We start from the raw sequence: 19,114 nt of genomic DNA, 5'->3' as shown, positions 1-19,114 counted from the left end.
ATCGCCCTGCCTATTTAACTTATATGCAGAGCACATCATGAGAAAGGCAGGACTAGATGAATTAAAAGTTGGAATTAAGATTGCCGGGAGAAATATGAACAACCTAAGATATGCAGATGATACCACTCTAATGGCAGAAAGTGAAGAGGAACTAAAGAGCCTCTTGATGCAGGTGAAGAAGGAGAGTGCAAAAGTTGGCTTGAAACTCAACATTAAGAAAACCAAAATCATGGCATCCGGCCCTCTCAATTCCTGGCAAATAGATGGGGAAGAAATGGAGGTAGTGACAGATTTTATTTTTCTGGGCTCCAAGATCACCTCAGATGGGGACTGCAGCCAAGAAATTAAAAGACGCTTGCTCCTGGGGAGGAAAGCTATGGCAAATCTAGACAGCATTCTAAAAAGCAGAGACATCACCCTGCCAACAAAAGTGCGTATAGTCCAGGCCATGGTTTTCCCAGTTGCAATGTATGGCTGTGAAAGTTGGACCATAAGAAAGGCTGAGCGCCAAAGAATTGAGGCCTTTGAACTATGGTGCTGGAGAAGACTCCTGCGAGTCCCTTGGACTGCAAGGCGTTCAAACCGGTCAGTCCTAGAAGAGATCAACCCCGACTGCTCTTTAGAAGGCCAGATCCTGAAGTTGAAACTCAAATACTTTGGCCACCTAATGAGAAGGAAGGACTCACTGGAGAAGGGCCTAATGCTGGGAAAGATTGAGGGCAATAGAAGAAGGAGACGACAGAGGATGAGATGTTTGGATGGGGTCACTGAAGCAGTAGGCGTGAACTTAAATGGACTCCAGAAGATGGTAGAGGACAGGAAGACCTGGAGGAACGTTGTCCATGGGGTCGTGATGGGTCGGACATGACTTCGTAATTAACAACAACAATAATGCAAGAAAATCACTTGACTGAATTGATTAATCTTTTATTTAAGCATTGCATGTATTTGATTTTAATTTTAGTTTTTAAAACTGGATTATATTTATTGACACTTTCCCACTACTGAAGATCTTGAACATGGAAAATCACAGAGTTGAAAATCTATGGATTTTATCTAATCCTTTGTTTGGTGCAGGAATTCAAATGAAATCATATGGATAGATGTGTATTCAGCCTGGGCTTAAGCATTTCTTCATCAAATTTTTATCATTTTTGCCCTTTTTTGTTTATACTGCTTCTTCTACCACTAAGCAGCTTATAAGACTTTTACTATCATTATCATAATCAGTATAAAGAGGTAAAAAATAAATTCATTAGTAAAAATATGTATCAGAACTAAGAGACCTACAGTAAGAACATCATTTATCCCAGGGTAATGTAGAATGGTTTTCCTCAGTTCCCAATGGCATGACAAAATAATCAAAGTGTTACTAAGTTATGAAATATTAAAAGGAATGGAGTGTTCTTATTCCTGGAAGAAAGCTATTTCATAAAACAGGAATTCCAAGAGAATGCTCTCTTCCAAGTTTCCTCCTGACACACCTGATTGTGTGGTTGTGTAGACTTTTAGCATGCATTCTCTCCATGGACATAAAGCAGATTCCAATTGGAGCAGGTTGTCTGGAAAATATCCAGGCTCCAAGCCAATAAGCTAGATACGGCCCATACAGTTTTATACTCTTCACATTTTAGGCTACATCTACATAACTAATATAATTTACATGCTGAGCAGCATTAATAACAATTCTAGTCCAAAATCTTCCCTGTCTTGCTATATCTATTTAGCTATATGTAATAGAGAATTCTTCTTCTTCTTCTTCTTGTGCCATATCCGTTATCGGACGTTGGCGATCCTGTTTTTATCAGCAGCCGCACGAAAAAGTGCTGCTGAGTTTTGTCCAAACCAATCCCTTAGATTTTGAAGCCACGATGTTCTTCTTCTGCCTGGACCTTGTTTGCCTTCAATCTTTCCCTGGAGAATTAAATAGAGAATTCTACTTTTTTAAAAATAGGGTGTCAGGACCAGGTGTTGATAGCTGAAAATCCAGATATCAGATTATATTAGGATGTCGAGAGAATGGTATGTAGAGGATTTGGCAATTGTCGGAGTATCTCAAGTGTTTTGGGATGATTGGAGGCTTGCAGAGACCTTCTTGGTGTGGTGCAATACAAGAAACAGCAGCAGTGACTTGGGAGGCTGGCAAAAAGCCAGACTTCTGGACTGACCAGCTGAGTGACCGGAGTGTGGTCAGGTGGCCATCAAAAGGTGGTGGACTGAAATCAGAGTTGGCAAAACAGTGACAGAAGCTCCTTAGAAATCAGGCAGCAACCAGTTCAGTGTCGCTGATAAGCTGGATGGCAGTACAAGAATTCCAGCCACAGGCTGGAGAGTTATCTTTCTGAGGATGAGGCTGGCTGCGAAACTGTATGTTGGGTGTAATGCCAGTGACCGCTTAATGGTGATGACTACTCAAGTCTGCTAGTTTTCAGAAAGCTTCATTGGTGATGGTCATCTGGGAGTGGCCAACATTACTGTACCAGAGGTTTGGAGGCTTCTAGGTTTGAAATGGCAGCAGGAGCTGGAGCTATATAGATATAGGTGATATTCCTGTAGCTTGTACCAGCTACGGCTTTGGTTTTGACTTCTTTTTTTGTCATTTTCCTTTCTTGCAGTATGTCATGGATCTGAGAGAGGAGGGTCTGCTAGGTCTGTTATATTGGTACCTTGCAGCAACCCTGGTTTTGTGTCACCTGTATCTCTGAGGATTGGATGGAGAACTGTGATTGGATGGACTGATCTGGAGAGATGGATGTTATTTAGTTTGGGAGGAAGGTGTTGGGTGGGAACCGGAGCCATTCACCTTTCTTCAAGTGAGAAGGGGAGTGTGACAAGGGTGAAGCTGGTGGGTTTGGATTCTGGATTGCCAGTAGTCATTTATTATTATTATTTACATAATGGATGTAACATTCAGCTACATCCAACTTCATAAACATTGAACTAAAAAGTTGTATACTGTTACTCTTAATATAGTATCTATTTTGAAGGGATGAATTTAAAGATAGCACTTCTAACTTCATCTTCTGAAAAATTCAGAGTATTGCTATTCCAGTGTTTGCTGTTTGTGGAGCAAAATCTTTTTTTTTTTTTTTTTTTTTTGCTCCCTTGTGAGGAGGAATAATTCTGTTACGTATTCTACACTTCCTTTCTGCTTTTATATGCTAAACTTGTTTTCTGGATGGTAAACAAAATGCAGTCATGTTTTTTTCATATTTCAGTTTTATTAATTATAATGAGAGAATTGCTGGCTGGGGTATTCTAGGAGTTGAAGTCCACACTTCTTAAAGTTGAGAAACATTGCTGTAAAGTTTCTATACATTAAGACATTGTAGATTATAGGCCTGTCTGGATGTGCTTGGGAAGCAGTGACTTTGGGCCAGTCATTCTCTCTCAGTCCAAACTCATCTCACTGATTTGTTGTTGTGGGGAAAATAGGAGGAGGAAAACGAGTTGGATATGTTTGCCACCTTGAGTTATTTGTAAAAATAATAAAGGCAGAGTATAAATAAATAAGGAATACAGTTGAGGATATTAGAGAAAAGAAAAACGAGCTGATAGTGACTCAGATGCCCACAAACTTTTGGCATTCATAATAAGGTTCACTCTTGTGTTCAGAATATCAACAGGAGTAAAGAAAGAGAAGTTAATATATCTTTGCTTCTCAGATAGGCCAGATAGAAAAATCTAAACAGCTGGAAATAATTCAGCATTTACCTGTGTTTGATTATATGTAGATACTTGAACTATACGCATGAAAGAGAGAGAAGTGAAAGAGGGGAATATTTAGGAGTATAAAAGCAAAAGATGCAATATGTGAGTGGGCTCTGGGGCCCAGGACACTCCTGGGCATCCAAATACTATAAATTAAGTAGGCCTAGCAACGAGGAAAGTTTCATTTGTTAACTTAAATAAGCAATTATTGTCACATAGCAGAAATCAACAGGAAGGGGGAAATAAGGTCTCAATTACCAATGTTTATAGCTGTTCATATAAAGTCTTTATAATTTATATTATGAAGTGCCAGAGTCTTTCCGAGTTTTGGCTATCATACACTAGTATGGCTCTCTTCCTATGATGTATCCAATTTATACAGTGACACTGAAGTTGTATAAGAGTGAAGTACAAATATTTATTTTGACTCCAGTCATCATATGAAACCAAAACTTACTTTTAATAGCAATAGCACTTAGACTCATATACTACTTCATAGGGCTTTACAGCATTCTCTTAAGCGGTCAGCATAATGCTCCCAACAATTTGGATCCTCCTTTTAACATATACATATTTATATATAACTTTTCATGTTACAGTACTTAATGGTTGAGTAGCTTTTAGAATCTAATTCATAGAAATAGAAATTTACAGAATTTTGTTATAGACACAATTTCTAAATTTTCCTTTTAATGGCCCATCTTTGCATTACTTGATGTTATACCCCAAAATGACCTTATATGTTGTGCTGTTGAATTCCTCCAGAACTGTTCACAAAGAAGTCTTTACAAATGCAGTATAATTCCAAATTTTAGATCCTGATATAGTTATGGCAGTTTATGAAAAGAAGTCTGTGATAGCCTGTATATTATCCAGGGTGTCTTAACATTTTGTCACATAGGCAGAGAGAAACCCAAACAGGCACTGTATTCTGGTTGGATGATCAATTGAAGCTGAGAGTATGAGGAAGCTTAGTTTCTTGTAGGAAAATTTTTCTGCAGGGGAAAGCTGGCAGAGGTAAAGTTTTAAAAAAACAGAAATGTTGGGAAGAAGGAAATTTGATGAAAATGTCATGGCTGGCAAACTGAAGTTAGACCTAGGCAGTGTTTGCTGTTGAAGCTTGGGTATTGGCTTTATAAAGAGCAGTATTGGCTGAAAATCCTGAGCTGGGCTGGGCAGTGTTATACTGTTGAAGAGTTATAAAAGTTGAGGAGAAGCCAAGACAAGACTCATGGAGTGGACAGGAGTGTGACACAGAAAAGTGCACTAAAGGAAAGTGGGGCCCAGCATGGAACATCAATTATCCAGCAAGGGGGATCTGGGGGGAGCCAGAAGAAAAGAAGACTACATTCTACCAGCCAAAAAGCTGCCAGCCTAAATGCTGCCAGTATCTTTTGTCTTTAGAAATAGAACAATATTTAGAGATTAAATCAACAGTACTGAATGCATGTACAATGTCATTAAAGAACTTACAGATGAATAAGGAAGTTAAGATGCATAATGTTCAACAAAGAAAAAAAACAGCCCTTTTGCAGTGCATTTTAAATCTCAATCCATGGCTTCATTTCTTTCCTGCTGGTTATCAGTAAAAATGGGCAGGAGAAGATGGGATTGCTCAGACCTGGCTTTTCTAGCTTAATTAACCTTGCTAGGGAACACAACTCAGAATAGATGCTGTTTGTCTTAATAAAAGAGAAGATAAAATCTCAAGAGTTGTTTTGCACTATGTCTTTCATCAAATCCGGAAAACTCATGAAAAACCCATGACAAGGTCTCTTCTGATAAATTGCTGCTAATACTTTTGGTACTACCATTGTGCTAGAGACAATTAACTATAAAACTTATTCCAGCTTAAATGTGATGCTGGGAATTTAGACAGTATGTTAGAAAAGGATTTAAATGAAATATTTTATGAAAACAGTGTAAATCATCTTCTATTTTCAGTGAACTACTAGCACTTCTTTCCATATAAGTTACCCAAAATCTTTGTAAGGAGATATAGATATAGAACCTTTTCTGACTTGTGATAAATGAGAAGCCCAGAAAAAGGATTGGAAATAATACAGCAGCATTTCCTATGGCAGCCATTAAAGCTTTGTGGATTGTCCATTCAGTTTTGTCAGTTGTATTAAGAGAAACTCCTACATCTTGTGAGTCAGTGCACACTTTTTGAAAATTGTTATGTATGTTTTTTGTGTGTTTCTTTCAGCTCCTGTTTGTGATTATTTTTTGAAGAAGGATTCTTCCTAAATAATGAACAAACAATCAGTTCAGTGCTTCAGCATGCAAGGAAGAGATGAAGCAGGAATGACTGTTCATCATTCCACGTTCCTGGCTACACCCAGATTGATAACAAGACTTGTTTCAGACTCCAGAATTTTCCCTTAGGAGAGAAAAACAGCTGAGTGTTTGTGGAAATAGCATTCAAGCTCTGACACGAGGTTTCTACTCCATGGAGCTTTTGCTGCCAAGTCTCAGGGTTTCCTTTGTGTTCTATATCACATCTTGTACCAGATAGCCTTTAAATTGTGGTTATGGCTCATAAGATAGAAGTTTTGAATTGTGTCTATATTATGTATACAGGGCCCAGATTTCTCTTTCCAGTTAGACATTTCGGCTTCCCCTGAGCATGATGAAGTTCTCTACTAGATGGTGGACACAGTTCATACAACATGACTACAGTTAACGCATGAGGTTAAAATGATGATTGATTATAGGCACTTGTGCAATGTTGGCAAGAAGCCATAAATATTCTCAGTTTGTGAATAAAGTCAATCATTTTGTTTGTTTAATTTATAATTTATTCTCCAATTAGTTGACAATTTATTTCAGTTTTTTTCTTGTATTATGTTTTTCCTCACATTTATTTACATTTCATAAGTTGATATTCTAAAAACTTGTGTTTCCAAGACTCAGCCCTTTCATAGTAATTGTCACTTTAGATGATGGTGAACAAAGGTGCTTCAGCATTTACCACTGTAGCTTCATTTAACACTCTAAATGCTTTTCATTCATTTATCAGCAATTCAACTTTTGAAAGATTTGTAAAGCAAACAGACAAATCTATCATTGCAATTTGATCTTTTTCTATATTCAGATGTTTTGCTTGCTTTACTTCTTATATGTCGTATGCATGTCCTAATTTTTAAGTGGGTATTTCAGGACTCATGTGTATGGCAGGTGGCCAGAGTTAGTGGAGAAGTGACAAAATTACAGTGAATGAGGCAGTGATGGAAAATACGTAGCGATACATCATGTATGCACTCAGGATTGTTTTCAGGGTTTTTTTTTTTCCTTTTTTATGGGAGAAATCTTTTTGGTTTTTTGATTTTGGTTTTTTGAACTGTGTGCCTAAAATTTCTTCACTTGCTTTTTTATTTGCTTTTATTTTTATTTTTTACCAAGATGGCTTTCTAGCTTCATTTCTGAGGTTTACTTATGGCTCTGCATTTCTCAGCTACTCCATCTTGTCAAGGAGCTGTGCTGTTTATTTTGAAGTTCACAGATAAAGTAATGGGTTTTTTATCCATACATGTGGATTTTTGTCATGTTAGTGGACAAGATAAGGAGAAGTAGTTCAACTTTAATGCTGGTTAAATAGCAGATGTCTGCTAAGAGTAAGAGATTTTGAGTGCTACTAAACTCCATTTTGTTTTCTCCTATTTTGCTTCAAGGCTTCTAAATAAAATGATTCCCATTGTGCTCCAGGTACTCTCACACCTAGAAAAAAAAATAATTAGGGAATTTAAAATCAGAATTCCAATCTCTCCAATTATTTCAGTAATACTGAACATATATGTCTTACACTGACATATCACAAGACCCAAGAAGTTGTATGAATTTGGAGCCTTTGCACTGAAAGGGGAAAGGGGGTTTACAGACAAATACTAATAAGATATTTGAGATGAAAAAATGCCTTTGGTGTTATTGTTTTTCAAGTACTCTGACTGAAGGTCATTTTCTTGGTATATCCTTGCTAGAACTGAAAATAAAGACCAGCTTATTAAATGCCACCCAGGAAAAATCCTTAAGTCCCCCAGGTATGCCTTGCTTAATAAAGTAGCCGTGACTCTGTGATCCTTGCCATCTGATCCAGGATTGTACTTTCATGATGTTAAGACAATTCTATGAATATGTACTACCTTCAAGCCAAATATCATCTCAAGTGTTTCATATTTTGGGGGGGTTGTTTTATTCTTGTTCATCCACAGGAATAAATGGAAGTTAAATATCAGTAGTTCTAAATGTTTACCTGTTCAGAATCAATTGTCAGCATAAGATTAAGTCTGACTTATCTATAAAATGCATTCTAGAATGGAAGGTAGAATCTTTCCACCTCAGTAATCATGATATTATTGCATTGTCTTTGAGCTCATTGAACAAGATGCCACATTAAAGAAAATAACGTGCATCTTATGTAGGGTGTAGCAGTCTTTGAGACTTCCGACAATTTTCTTCAGTTTGTCCTCTTTCTTAATTTTGATCAAAATTGTTAATATATGTTTTAGAGATATTTTGTACCAGAAACATTTTGTTTTTGCAGAAAGGAAGTGCGATAGTGAAAGGTATAAAATGAGATGTTTGTTCTTTATTGTAAAGGTGGGTCTATAAATAAGTCTAAAACTTTTGTTGAAGACTGCGGAGTTGATATTAGAATGCACTGTTACGTAAGAGGCTGATATTTAAGCAAGGAAATGAAATTAATCCTAGGCATTGAAAATGCAGAAATGGCATATAGAAATCAAAATCTAGCTCAGTTTTCAAAACAATAGTATGTATTGCTGAAAAAAATGCACCCACCTGCATTTATTTTTAAGGAGCATCAGAAGCAATGGTAGTGCAGAAAATGATTGCAGATGATTAAATGTATGTGTTGTCATTTATTTATAAATATTTCACTTCAAAATTATATAGGTTATTGCAGAAATCAAGAGATATCTCTTGTGCACAAAAGTTAAAACACAGTAAAGTATGTCCTTGGGACAGTTACTTGCCTCACTTTTAACTTGTTATATATCAAGGAGATCTTAAAAGAAAAATTAGAAGGCTAAAAGCTAAGCAATGAGTGGGAAGTACCCTCTTATCTGAATTTCAGTTTTCCTGCCACAGGCTCTTAGCCAAAAAGTTGATATGATAGATTGATACCACCCCAGCTGCTGTATCTGGAATTTTTCATGTTTCATAAAAATGTTTCTTATTAGCAATTAGAACAGCATGATAGAAAGTGAACAGTAATAAGGTTGTGCTAGAGAGAGGCCTAGCTACGGTTTAACAGAAATAAAGGAGAGCAATATGCAATTCAGTATCACATTCTGAACTGACAAACTCCAATAGTCCACTTGTCTTGTTTGCAGCAAAAAAAGAAAAAGAGTGCCGAAACAGTGGTTTTCTGATTCCCTGCATAAGGGCCTCAATGTGGTTTGGAAGCCAAATGTGTTCTTCCTCATCTTGAGGAATATCTGTTATGCTTTCATTGATTGATTGATTGATTGATTGATTGATTATGTGCCATAAAATAAGTATGATTCTTAGCATTCCACATAGATTTTCTCTAGAAGACTTTGTCTGTAACCTGGTCCTTCAGGTCTTCCAACAGTTTTCTTTTCAGTAGCAATTCAAGCAAAAACCTTCCAATGTGATTAAAACCCCAAAATGGTGATGGTGGTGGTGGGGGAAGCAGGGGATAAAACATCTTTGTTTATTGTCCTGATCTGCATGAGGTGACTACTGACTACTTCCATGCTACAGGAGAATTAGAACAGTGCCACAGTGATGGGGCAAAGAGAAGAAGTCCCTTATCACCCTATACCTGCTTCCTCATTCATCCTGTCTACTACCTTTGTAGTTAATTATTTAAAAATTATCAACCCAATGTCTAAATATGTGAAACTGACAAGTAAGCAATAGGGAAAATGTGTCAGCAATCAGGTTGACAAAAGTATTTTCCGGCGTATAAGACAACTCAGCGTATAAGATGACCCCCGACTTTGGAGACGATTTGCATGCTTAGAAAGTCGTCTTATATGCCAGAAAATATGGTAGTGCTTTTTGGATATATCTGAATCCATTGTTGAAGCAACAGAAACAACTGTTATTTTAAAAGTGTGGGGTCTTCAGTTGTTAGGACCTTAGGAGACCAGAGAGCCCTTTCACTGTGATACTTACGTTAACATCTGTTCATAACAACGGAAACCAATCCTTCACCCTGCTACATGTCTCTCAAGGTTATCTAGATTGGTCAATCTCCTTGCTTTTCTGGAAAAATTAATAATAAAATAGTCATGTCTGCAGGTTAGTCCCTTGGGAACATAAATGGCAAATGGAGTGATTTTTTTTCCATTTTTAAAAAAGTGGGGCTAGTTCAAAATAATATAAGTACTTCTTGTAGGTTTAACACATCTTTAAAAGCAATTTAGGAAAAGTAAAACATTAATCCAACACTACCAAGTGAAGAGTGAACAACAACTGACCCAAATGGTCATTGCCTTGTGCAAATCTCATTTCAGCATTGCCATTTCCTTCATGACTCTCAGTCACTGAAAATGGGGTTTTAATCAAGGGTGGCTTCTTGCTGCAATAAGTGCTATAAACTGACCTATGTGGGTTCTTCTACAGCTGTAGAAATACCTCTTCCTTTTCATAGGGAAACAACTTTCTTGAACATAAAATTCTAATATCCAAAAGAAAAATATTTATTTTTTTACAATATTGAGATTAACATTTTGTATAAAATTTTGGCAGGTGTGGCCTAGGCTAAGTCCTTGTATAAGATGGGCAGATTTTTTTTAAAGATCTCAACCGCTACAACAGCCTCAAGATTACCAAAGAATAGGGTTGGGATAGAAGGACAAAGCCAATCTCTGTGGCTGAAGCCCTCCAGCAGGTGTTCCAGGAGGAAAGAGAAAATGGAGAAGAGTTTGTGAGAAAGATTCCTATTTGGACCACAAATTTCCTGTGCTCACTCGTCTGCAGAATAATTACTTCCATTATGGTATGGATGCTAATAAAATATGTTCTGTTAAAAGGAAACCAATCATCCTCCTCCTGCGAAAAAGGTTGACCTCGATGAAAAATTAGTGATGGGCAAAGAGGTCTAGTTTTCCTATATGCTCTGCATGCTCCAGCTCTGTTCATGATTTCCTCCTTGGAAAAATCCCTTATTTGGTGATCTTTATCCGTTAAAAATCTAGCTTGTATTGTGTCCATTTCCTCAAATATCCATAAATGGAGGAAAAAACCTTCATGAGGAAACAAGGTGATAAAGTCAGGGAGGCAGAAATGGATTTAGGCTTGAGTTTTACTCTGGGATCAGGGGTAGTGGTTGCCGTTTCTGAGCTGTGAATTGCATTGGGTCCTTTTCAGCTGCATTTGCAAGATTTCACAACCATGTTAGACAGCTGTTCCACTTTTGGGGTCCTTCCAACATAATACAAGATAGTCAGGGGATCCAGATCCTGGGGAACACAACAGGGGGAAGCAGATGCTTCAGGATTCAGAGTATTGTATAAACCAAGAACCTGGAAAAAAAAAACCAAAAAATATATGAGGATCTTAGCTAGCACTTGCCAGTTGCTGGAATTAACCTTAGGCAGATAACATATTTCAAAAAATCCAACATTTATAGCTGCTACCTCTGCTCAACCACTGGGTAAATATATAGAACAATTTACTGATCAAATGATTTTTCATCTGGAGCAGCTAAGCAAGTTATATAACACCCAAACCTCTGTCCAAGCAAATGTAGTTCTTTAGCATATTCCTCTCTTTAAAAATAAATAAGTAAACTGGGTGTAACCGTCTTATAGTCTTGCTAAGAGTTTTTAAAAAACAGCTGAAAAAATCAACTTACTTTGGCCAGCATTTCCAAATCATACTGGATTTAATCCAGTCCTTCTCAAGTATCAACATTCACCTCCCAACTGTTTCAGTCCTTTACAAGTCCAAGTGAGATACTTGCTTTGCTCCATTCTACATACTGCTATAGAGAAAATCAGAAGACAACCGAGGAAAACTAGTATTTATCTATTTTTCAAGGTCAGGGTGTGAGGAAAACTAGTATTTATCTATTTTTCAAGGTCAGGGTGTGTACTATGTCCAGATACTACAAGTCTATTCCTTCCATCAGTCTTCTTCAAGGCCCATTAAATTATACTATCAATTCCTCTCCTCTCAAACAAAATACTGTATACAGAAAATAATTATGAAGATACAGTTTGTAAGTTCCAAATTTTCTAGGCTGAGATAGACTGCTGTTTGCTACTAGAACTTCCATGTAGCATGGCTCCTTAGAAAGCTACTCCATTTAACAAAAGACACTGACACAATATACTGCTAAGCCATTATATGTTTGGTTCTTAGTATGTTTTTATGAATCCAGACACAGAATTGTATGTTTTACAATTTATATTTTCTGTGAACATTGTCAATTATAGTTTATGTGGTTAAAAAACTGATTTATATAATTTCTAAACTGAATCATGGGTTTCTTAGCATGCAGATTTTAAAATATGCACAACCAAATGCTAAACAGATAACTATTGTTTAAAATCCTGCACTGCTAAGAAATATTCAATCAGTTACTCTACATTCACAATAATTGCAACATATACAACACTCTGATATAACAACTGCTACAGTGCTTCATTGGGTGTTTCCTATTCATGCTGGTAGTTGTCTTCTGTCATGGAAATTCTCTACAGCCAAATCTAATCATTATTAAAGTACTTTGCCATATAAATACTTACAACAGGCATTAACAACCACAACGGTTTAATTATTGACCTACACAGCTACTGCTGGGGGGGGGGTCCTTTTCAGTGGACCATTATTACATTTATTTTATAGAAAAGAACTAATATTTTTATTGGCCCAAGGCCCAGAAAATGGGTAGAAAGCAAACAAGGTATAGAACTCGGGGCTTGATCTAATTTTTGCTCATCAGAAATTTTGGGGCAGAATACTTCTTAACAGAAAGCCACTTCACACCACACTAAAATTTGACTTAGAGAAGAAAAAAAAGACAAATACTGTGCCTTAGGAGATGGAGTTAACCTCTTGGAGTAAAATTATAAATGTAATCACCAGATACTTGGTTTAAACAAAATGTGCCCCGTGATAGCTGCAAACTATCTCTCCCTGATTCCTTTTCAGCTGGAGCATAGGTATTTTCAGAGGGGGAATGAAGAGTTTATTAAGGAGTTCTTTCTCTAGGTTCTTCCAATGCAATTATCATCACACTAGGCCCCACACATCGGAGCTGTCAGAAAGCTAACCATGGATGGGGAGAGGGAGGAGGATCATCAGGTGTACTTGCAACTAAGCTTCAGTGAGCAGTGACTGTGTCCTATTAGTGCCTCCAGAATAAGATTGATTTGAGAGTTAGGGAATGCTATTTTTACTCCATTCCTTTGTGTACAACAAATTAAAAACACACGAAACATTTCAGGTTTCTATATGCTGTTTCCTTTGACCCAAACTTCATTCTATATTTTAATTCCATTTTGAATAATGTCTCCCTTTACACAGTCTCGGAAAAGCCATGATCAGGATTTCACACTTTTTTTTTTTTGAAGAAAGTAAAAACCAGACACCAAGTAGAACTGGAGAGAGGAAGGCCACAATATTTGGAGAGAAGGAATGTTATATTCTGTATGCCATTTTCAAATCCAAAATACTCCCCTGTCAAAGCAACTATTTTATTTCTTGTAAGGAAAAGTCGGACATAGCAGAATGGCTGCCGCTTTCAGCAACCAGGGATTTTTAAGTGTGTCTTGACTAAATATATTTGCCCATGCTTACCAGCATTCATAGTTAAAAAGGGGAAACCATTCTGGGAGCAATACGAAACTTTCCAGCATCTTTTATTTGGGAAGTCAAGTGGAGACATGCTCAGAATTTTGAGACCATGTTGTGGATTGTTTTGCAAAATGATTGCCATGGGAGAAAGGCTTCTTTATTCACAAAATAACCATGGTAGCCAGCCCCAAAATACTAATTCATCTGAAGATGAAGACAGAAGGTATGGCAGAGGGGAAGTGCCCATTTTTATTTTCTGAGAATGATAGTAGTCTTCTTCAAACAGGTACTTTTCTGACCTTAAACTTTAAGTCTCATAATTCTTCAATCAGCATAACCATGGCTGATGGTCCAGAGAGTTGTAGTCTACAAAACCTGAGAGTATTAAGGCTGGGAAAAACTGATCTGTAGATCTTAGGTAGTATTCAGAACTGCTCTTGTAACTAAAAATTAAGCTAGACATCAATGTTTTCATTTTCAGGATGCCATCTTCTTGTTTAACTTTTAAAAAATCAAAAAGTTTTCTTTTTAAAAGGAGGTGAGGTTTCTATGTGCTTCAAGAACTTTATCTACAAATTTTCTGTCTTTCTGCCCATACTTACTCAAGTTCCACTGAGTTTAATAAGAACCTGGGAACTAGGTGCAAGACTGCAGCCTCAATAAATGACAAAAAACTCATAAAAAATAACTATCCATGAGAGGGATTGTTAGAGATAGGGAGAAGATGGCCTAACTTGTAAGTTCCTTGACCATATTAAAACACTGATTACCGTGCTGTGTGTGGTATCTGCACTACGAAGGTAGGGGCATGGCCCGGAGCAAAAGTTAGCAAAGTACCCCTTTGGCTCATGCACCCATTTCCAGCCCAGATCTTGACGAAAATCAATGTAGAGACGACGTACACAGCAGTTCTCCTCCAGGTTCCTAGAACAAAAGGAAGCTGATATTAAATACACTCAAATCATTTATTCAAATTCAATAATGTATTAAATTCAAGAGCAGCACTTCCCTAGAAAAATATGAATGTAATTTAGAGATCCTAATCATGAATTCTCAGCTCCTGCTCAAAGACCAGGCAGCAGATGTAGCCAAGCGAGCCTTTGCACAAATCCATCCCTGGATCAGAAGGCCCAGCTGACGGTCACTCGTTCTTTGTTACCTACTCTCTGGATTACTGAAATGTGCTCTTCATGAAGATGCCCTTAAGGACCACTCGGAAGCTGCAACTCTTCTGGAATGCAGCAGGATGGTAATTGGAGTCCCACCTCAGCACGCTCATGTAATAACGCAGCTCCATAAGTAGTATTGGCTTCCAGTAAACTGCCAGGTGCCATTTAAGGTTTGTTATCACCTATAAAGCCTTTCTTGGCATAGGGCTCTCCAGTTATTTCTGCCACAAGATCCAAGAGGATGAGCATACTTTTAAGTTCCTTCTATGAAAAGGCCTGCATTTTCTGTCACTGTATCTGCCCCATGAAGCACCATGTTCTTCAACATTTAGATGGTCCTCATCTTTCTGGCCTTTCATAAAACATTCAAGACCTCCCATTTCTCATACTGTGGCCAAGGACACTGGGGAAGCCTATTGTAAAAAGGTTTAATTCTGCAGATATGTGAGTGGAGATTGTGTATTTTTGTTTTTTGTTTTGCTGTTTTTAGTCTTTTGCTTTAAAGAAATGTGGGCACCTGCATTAACACTGAGTTATACAACCTAAACTGACTGACTGACTGATTGACTCACTCACTCATAACAGAGAGTTTGACAACCACCATCATGGAACATACCTATTTGCACAAGAAGATAATCCAGAAAAAAATGTGTCAGTGCCTGGTTAAGGTTTGAAGTTTTTTTTTAATTGAGCAAAATTGCAAGAAGGAGAAAATAGTAAATATACTAGGCCCTCTTCCTCTCCAGTTTTTGTTACTATGAAAGTTCATTAATGACAGAAATGAAGAAGAGGATGAAAATCAGGTTGAAAAGAAAAGGCTGTTTCTTTTAATGGGGGGGGGAGGGGACAGGGAAGCTGCTATAAATATTTCAAAGCAGTCATAGTGATTAGCTATAGCTTTGTAGAGAAAACAAACCTTGGGGCTGCCCTACATAAGTGACAGAAGATTCAGGGGCACATTACTTTTTTAGCTGAATAGCAGGTTTTCCAAGCTAATATTGTTGTTAACCGACTATGATACTATTATAGTTGGTGCTATGATGAGTAAATAAATACATGATCCCAGAATGCTGCTGAACAGAGTAAGGGAATTATGAACAATGGATGAAACATGTTTCTCAGCTCCACTTGTGTTATATCTCTTTATATTACATTCTAAAAGACAGTTTGGGAAGAAGCAGGATGAAAAGGGTTGAGTCTATATATAATCCTTTAATCCATGCAGCTCATCTGTTTCCCTGACTCCATGCTTTGGACACCTGCTCTAACAACAATCCTGAGACTTCAGTAAAGCAGGCCTGCATCTATCAAGCTAAATGTAGCCCACCAATTATGTGAAAGAACTCACACAAAAAGTTCAGCTTATTCTGAGTCTTACTGAACCTATTTGGTTCCTGATATCACTGGGAATGCATAATTTTAAATGGGTGTCAAACTGCCGGCCTGCGGGCCAGATGCATCATCCGGAAGCTGTGCCCACCCCATTGCCAGCAATGGCAAAACCGTCCCGATACATTGTGTGACGTCATGTGACATCGTGAGTTTGACATGTTTGATTTAAAAGAATATTTCTCTCCTTTCTATCAATGTCTCCACGGTTCCTGGTTTCTTGCATCTAGTATGTTAGTATGGTTGTAATCCAGACAGTACATATCAGGTTTGGGCTACAAAGAAATATACTTTCCAAGTGCTGATGACACCTGCCTCATATCTATAGCAAGATGGAATAGCTTGGAGTTTTTGCTTCCTCTGGTTCTGGAAGGATGTCATCTTCAACTCTCGATGGGCTAGCACTCCCCCAAATAGAGCAGATGTGCAATTTGGGATGGCCTCCTGGACCTGCAACTCCTGCTTGAGGAAGGTGACAGCCATGGGTGGGGTTGGGGAGCTTTTATAAGATCGATCTTGGTCCCATTCCTTGACTTACTTGTAGTCACTCATGCCTTGGTTAGTCCCCAGCTTGATTATTACAGAGCACTCTACATAGGGTTTCCTTGAAAACTGGATATTGCAATTGGTTCAGAATGCAGTGGTGTTTGAGGCACCATTCACTTTGCCCATATTAGACCACTGTTGTGCAAGTTGTTCTACCTTCCAGTTTCTTTCTGGGTAAATTTCAAGGTGATTGTCACCTCTAAAGCCCTATATGGCATGAGGCCAGGTTATCTCTCCAAGGATATTTACCTGCTGCACCAGGCTGGATAGGGTGGGCATTTTACAGGTCCTTTCTCTCAAATGTTGTCATCTAACAGGACCCAGGAAGCGTGCCTTCTCAACAGAGGATCCCACCTCTCCCTGAGATGTCTCAGGCACCACCTGTTTGACCTTCCAGAAGATCTTAAACAGATGGCTTTTCCTCCAGGCATTGGGATAAGGTGAAGCTGGACCCTAATGGTAGGTGTGTGGGTGGGTGGGTGGGGGTGTTAGATATTGTTTTTAATTGTTTTCTTTTCCACTACAGTGAATCAAATAAACAAACATGCAAAAGAAAGAGAGAATTTGCCTTCTCTTTTTCTAAAGGGATGACCTGATTCTTCCTACTCAATTTCTCTTCTCTCAGCCAGAGAATAGGTTTCTGATACTAATTTCACATTTAAAGTGAGGATTAATAGATTGTAAAGATTTATAGCTGATAAGGGATTATAGTTCTCAGAGACAGTACTTAACCAGTGTGGTTAATCAGTTGGACTTAACTATAAACTTCAAAATTATCCAAAGTCATCCCAATGTTGCTTTCAAGAGCACTTTTTGCCAGAGAGATGGTTAATCTCTAGGGCAGGGGTAGGCAACCTTGGCTCTTTTATGACTCGTGGACTTCAACTCCCAGAATTCCTGAGCCAGCATGGCTGACTCAGGAATTCTGGGAGTTGAAGTCCATGAGTCATAAAGAGCCAAAGTTGCCTACCCCTGCTCTAGGGGGAGGTAGGTTCAGGAATCTTAGCTTACCGAAAGCAGTAACTGGTGTCCAGTGCTCGTTTCTTTCTCTGGCTTCTCACAGCTGAACTCCCAAGACGATGTGGCGGCAGCATCATCAATATCAGGTGGGGGTTTTGCAGATCTTTTTGCTTCTTCAGGCTCCCCAAGTCCCCACGACCATGGCTTTCTTCACCGTCTATCCCTGAGAAGTGTGGGCAAAAGGGAGAGATCAAATCTCATAGTTGCTTTAGAACTGCATTAGGAAATCTTGGAATCCATAAAACTATCTTTTGTAAGGACTGTGGCTTTATCAGAATAAATAAATCTAACAGAAAATCCTGAAAGCCATTTGTTTTATAATTTGCAGACTGATGATGGAGATCATTTTAATCTATCCTTTGATATTGCAGTCAGTTCCTGAATAGGCCAGAAGAGATAAATTACTTAATGATGGATGACATCTGATAACTGGAACTGAACAACAGAAAAAAATGTCTGAGATACAAAATTCATGAATACTATTCACAGGGCAAGGTCCAAAGCCAAGCACTTCCTAATACTGAGATTACAAGTTGTTGGCTCCCTATGGTACTACAAACCATTGCTAATCTCTGTGCCCACACATTACACAGCAGAGATGAGTTTTTGAAGGGATGGATGTAAACAGATTTACAAAATTGTATATTTAACTTAGTAACACGGGTAATATCTATAATACTTAGCAGTTTTATGCCAGTTCAACCATCATAGGTTTCCCCCAATGTTTTGTGAAAGCATTGAGAATTCTCTTAAGAGATGCCAGTTCGAAATACAAAGCTTAGAGATCTTGAAAAGAGGATTGCTGTTAAGGTCATCTGTAAGGATACAAGTGTTCTCTCTCTCTCTCTCTCTCTCTCTCTCTCTCTCATGTAAATAAATAAACAAATATCTGACAATTGCTTATAGAGAAGCACATATACACACACTGTTATGTAATGTAATACGATTAGGCCATGAATGCAATAACAATGTTCAAAGTTAGGTGAGTTATTTTACTTTCTCCTCCAGTTTCATTTCTGTCACCTTTGAATTTGATCTCCAGCACCTCATGCAGATTCTCCAGAATGTCACCATTGGATTGAAAAGTGTTACATGGGCAATGGACACTAATCTCCAGTCCCAGATTAGATTCTGTAAGAAAATGAATTTTTAAAAAACCCTTACCAATCAATACTCTTGAAAGCAAATAATGATTCAGCAATTTCCATTTTCCCCCCATTAATAAAATTTGTTAAGAGTGGAGGTCCTTGTATATGTTTTTTGTCTTTGTATTGTTTTGTTTTTTTCCTTCTTTTTTGTAAAACTTATAAAACTTTTAATAAAAAAAAAAAAGAGTGGAGGTCCTGAACTCATGTTCTCTCAGGATTACAAAAGACTGGAAGGAGAGACTGAACTATATATGTGCAAATCGTACCAGATTCTGACCAGTAGTAGCTCCATATTGAATTTTCTGTCCTGTTCTGGATGGCTAATCTGAAATTATC

General features: G+C 37.8%; 2 protein-coding genes across 2 annotated transcripts in view; one reads left to right on the top strand and one right to left on the bottom strand.

Moving 5' to 3' along the window:
• Positions 1 to 6,542, top strand: part of TTLL5 (tubulin tyrosine ligase like 5) — a 151,484-nt gene extending 144,942 nt beyond the window's left edge. The window contains exon 34 of the mRNA XM_039351677.1: positions 5,921 to 6,542. Coding sequence (XP_039207611.1) covers positions 5,921 to 5,961 — 41 coding nt within the window. The 3' untranslated portion in view covers positions 5,962 to 6,542. The remainder of the gene's footprint in view (positions 1 to 5,920) is intronic.
• A 2,034-nt stretch (positions 6,543 to 8,576) lies between these two features.
• The window catches only part of TGFB3 (transforming growth factor beta 3), a 28,416-nt gene continuing 17,878 nt past the window's right edge, over positions 8,577 to 19,114 (bottom strand). The window contains exons 4-7 of the mRNA XM_039351682.1: positions 18,654 to 18,761; positions 17,622 to 17,793; positions 14,277 to 14,430; positions 8,577 to 11,228 (exon numbers count right to left, since the gene is read on the bottom strand). Of these exons, the coding sequence (XP_039207616.1) occupies positions 11,070 to 11,228; positions 14,277 to 14,430; positions 17,622 to 17,793; positions 18,654 to 18,761 (593 nt within the window). The 3' untranslated portion in view covers positions 8,577 to 11,069. The remainder of the gene's footprint in view (positions 11,229 to 14,276; positions 14,431 to 17,621; positions 17,794 to 18,653; positions 18,762 to 19,114) is intronic.

Source organism: Crotalus tigris, unplaced genomic scaffold (assembly GCF_016545835.1).
Source record: "Crotalus tigris isolate CLP2741 ecotype Arizona unplaced genomic scaffold, ASM1654583v1 scf7180000018371.15429387391:27106975, whole genome shotgun sequence".
NCBI classification, from domain to species: Eukaryota; Metazoa; Chordata; class Lepidosauria; order Squamata; family Viperidae; genus Crotalus; species Crotalus tigris.
The sequence above is the reverse complement of the archived record's forward strand: the minus strand, read 5'-3'. Positions and strand labels throughout refer to the sequence as shown.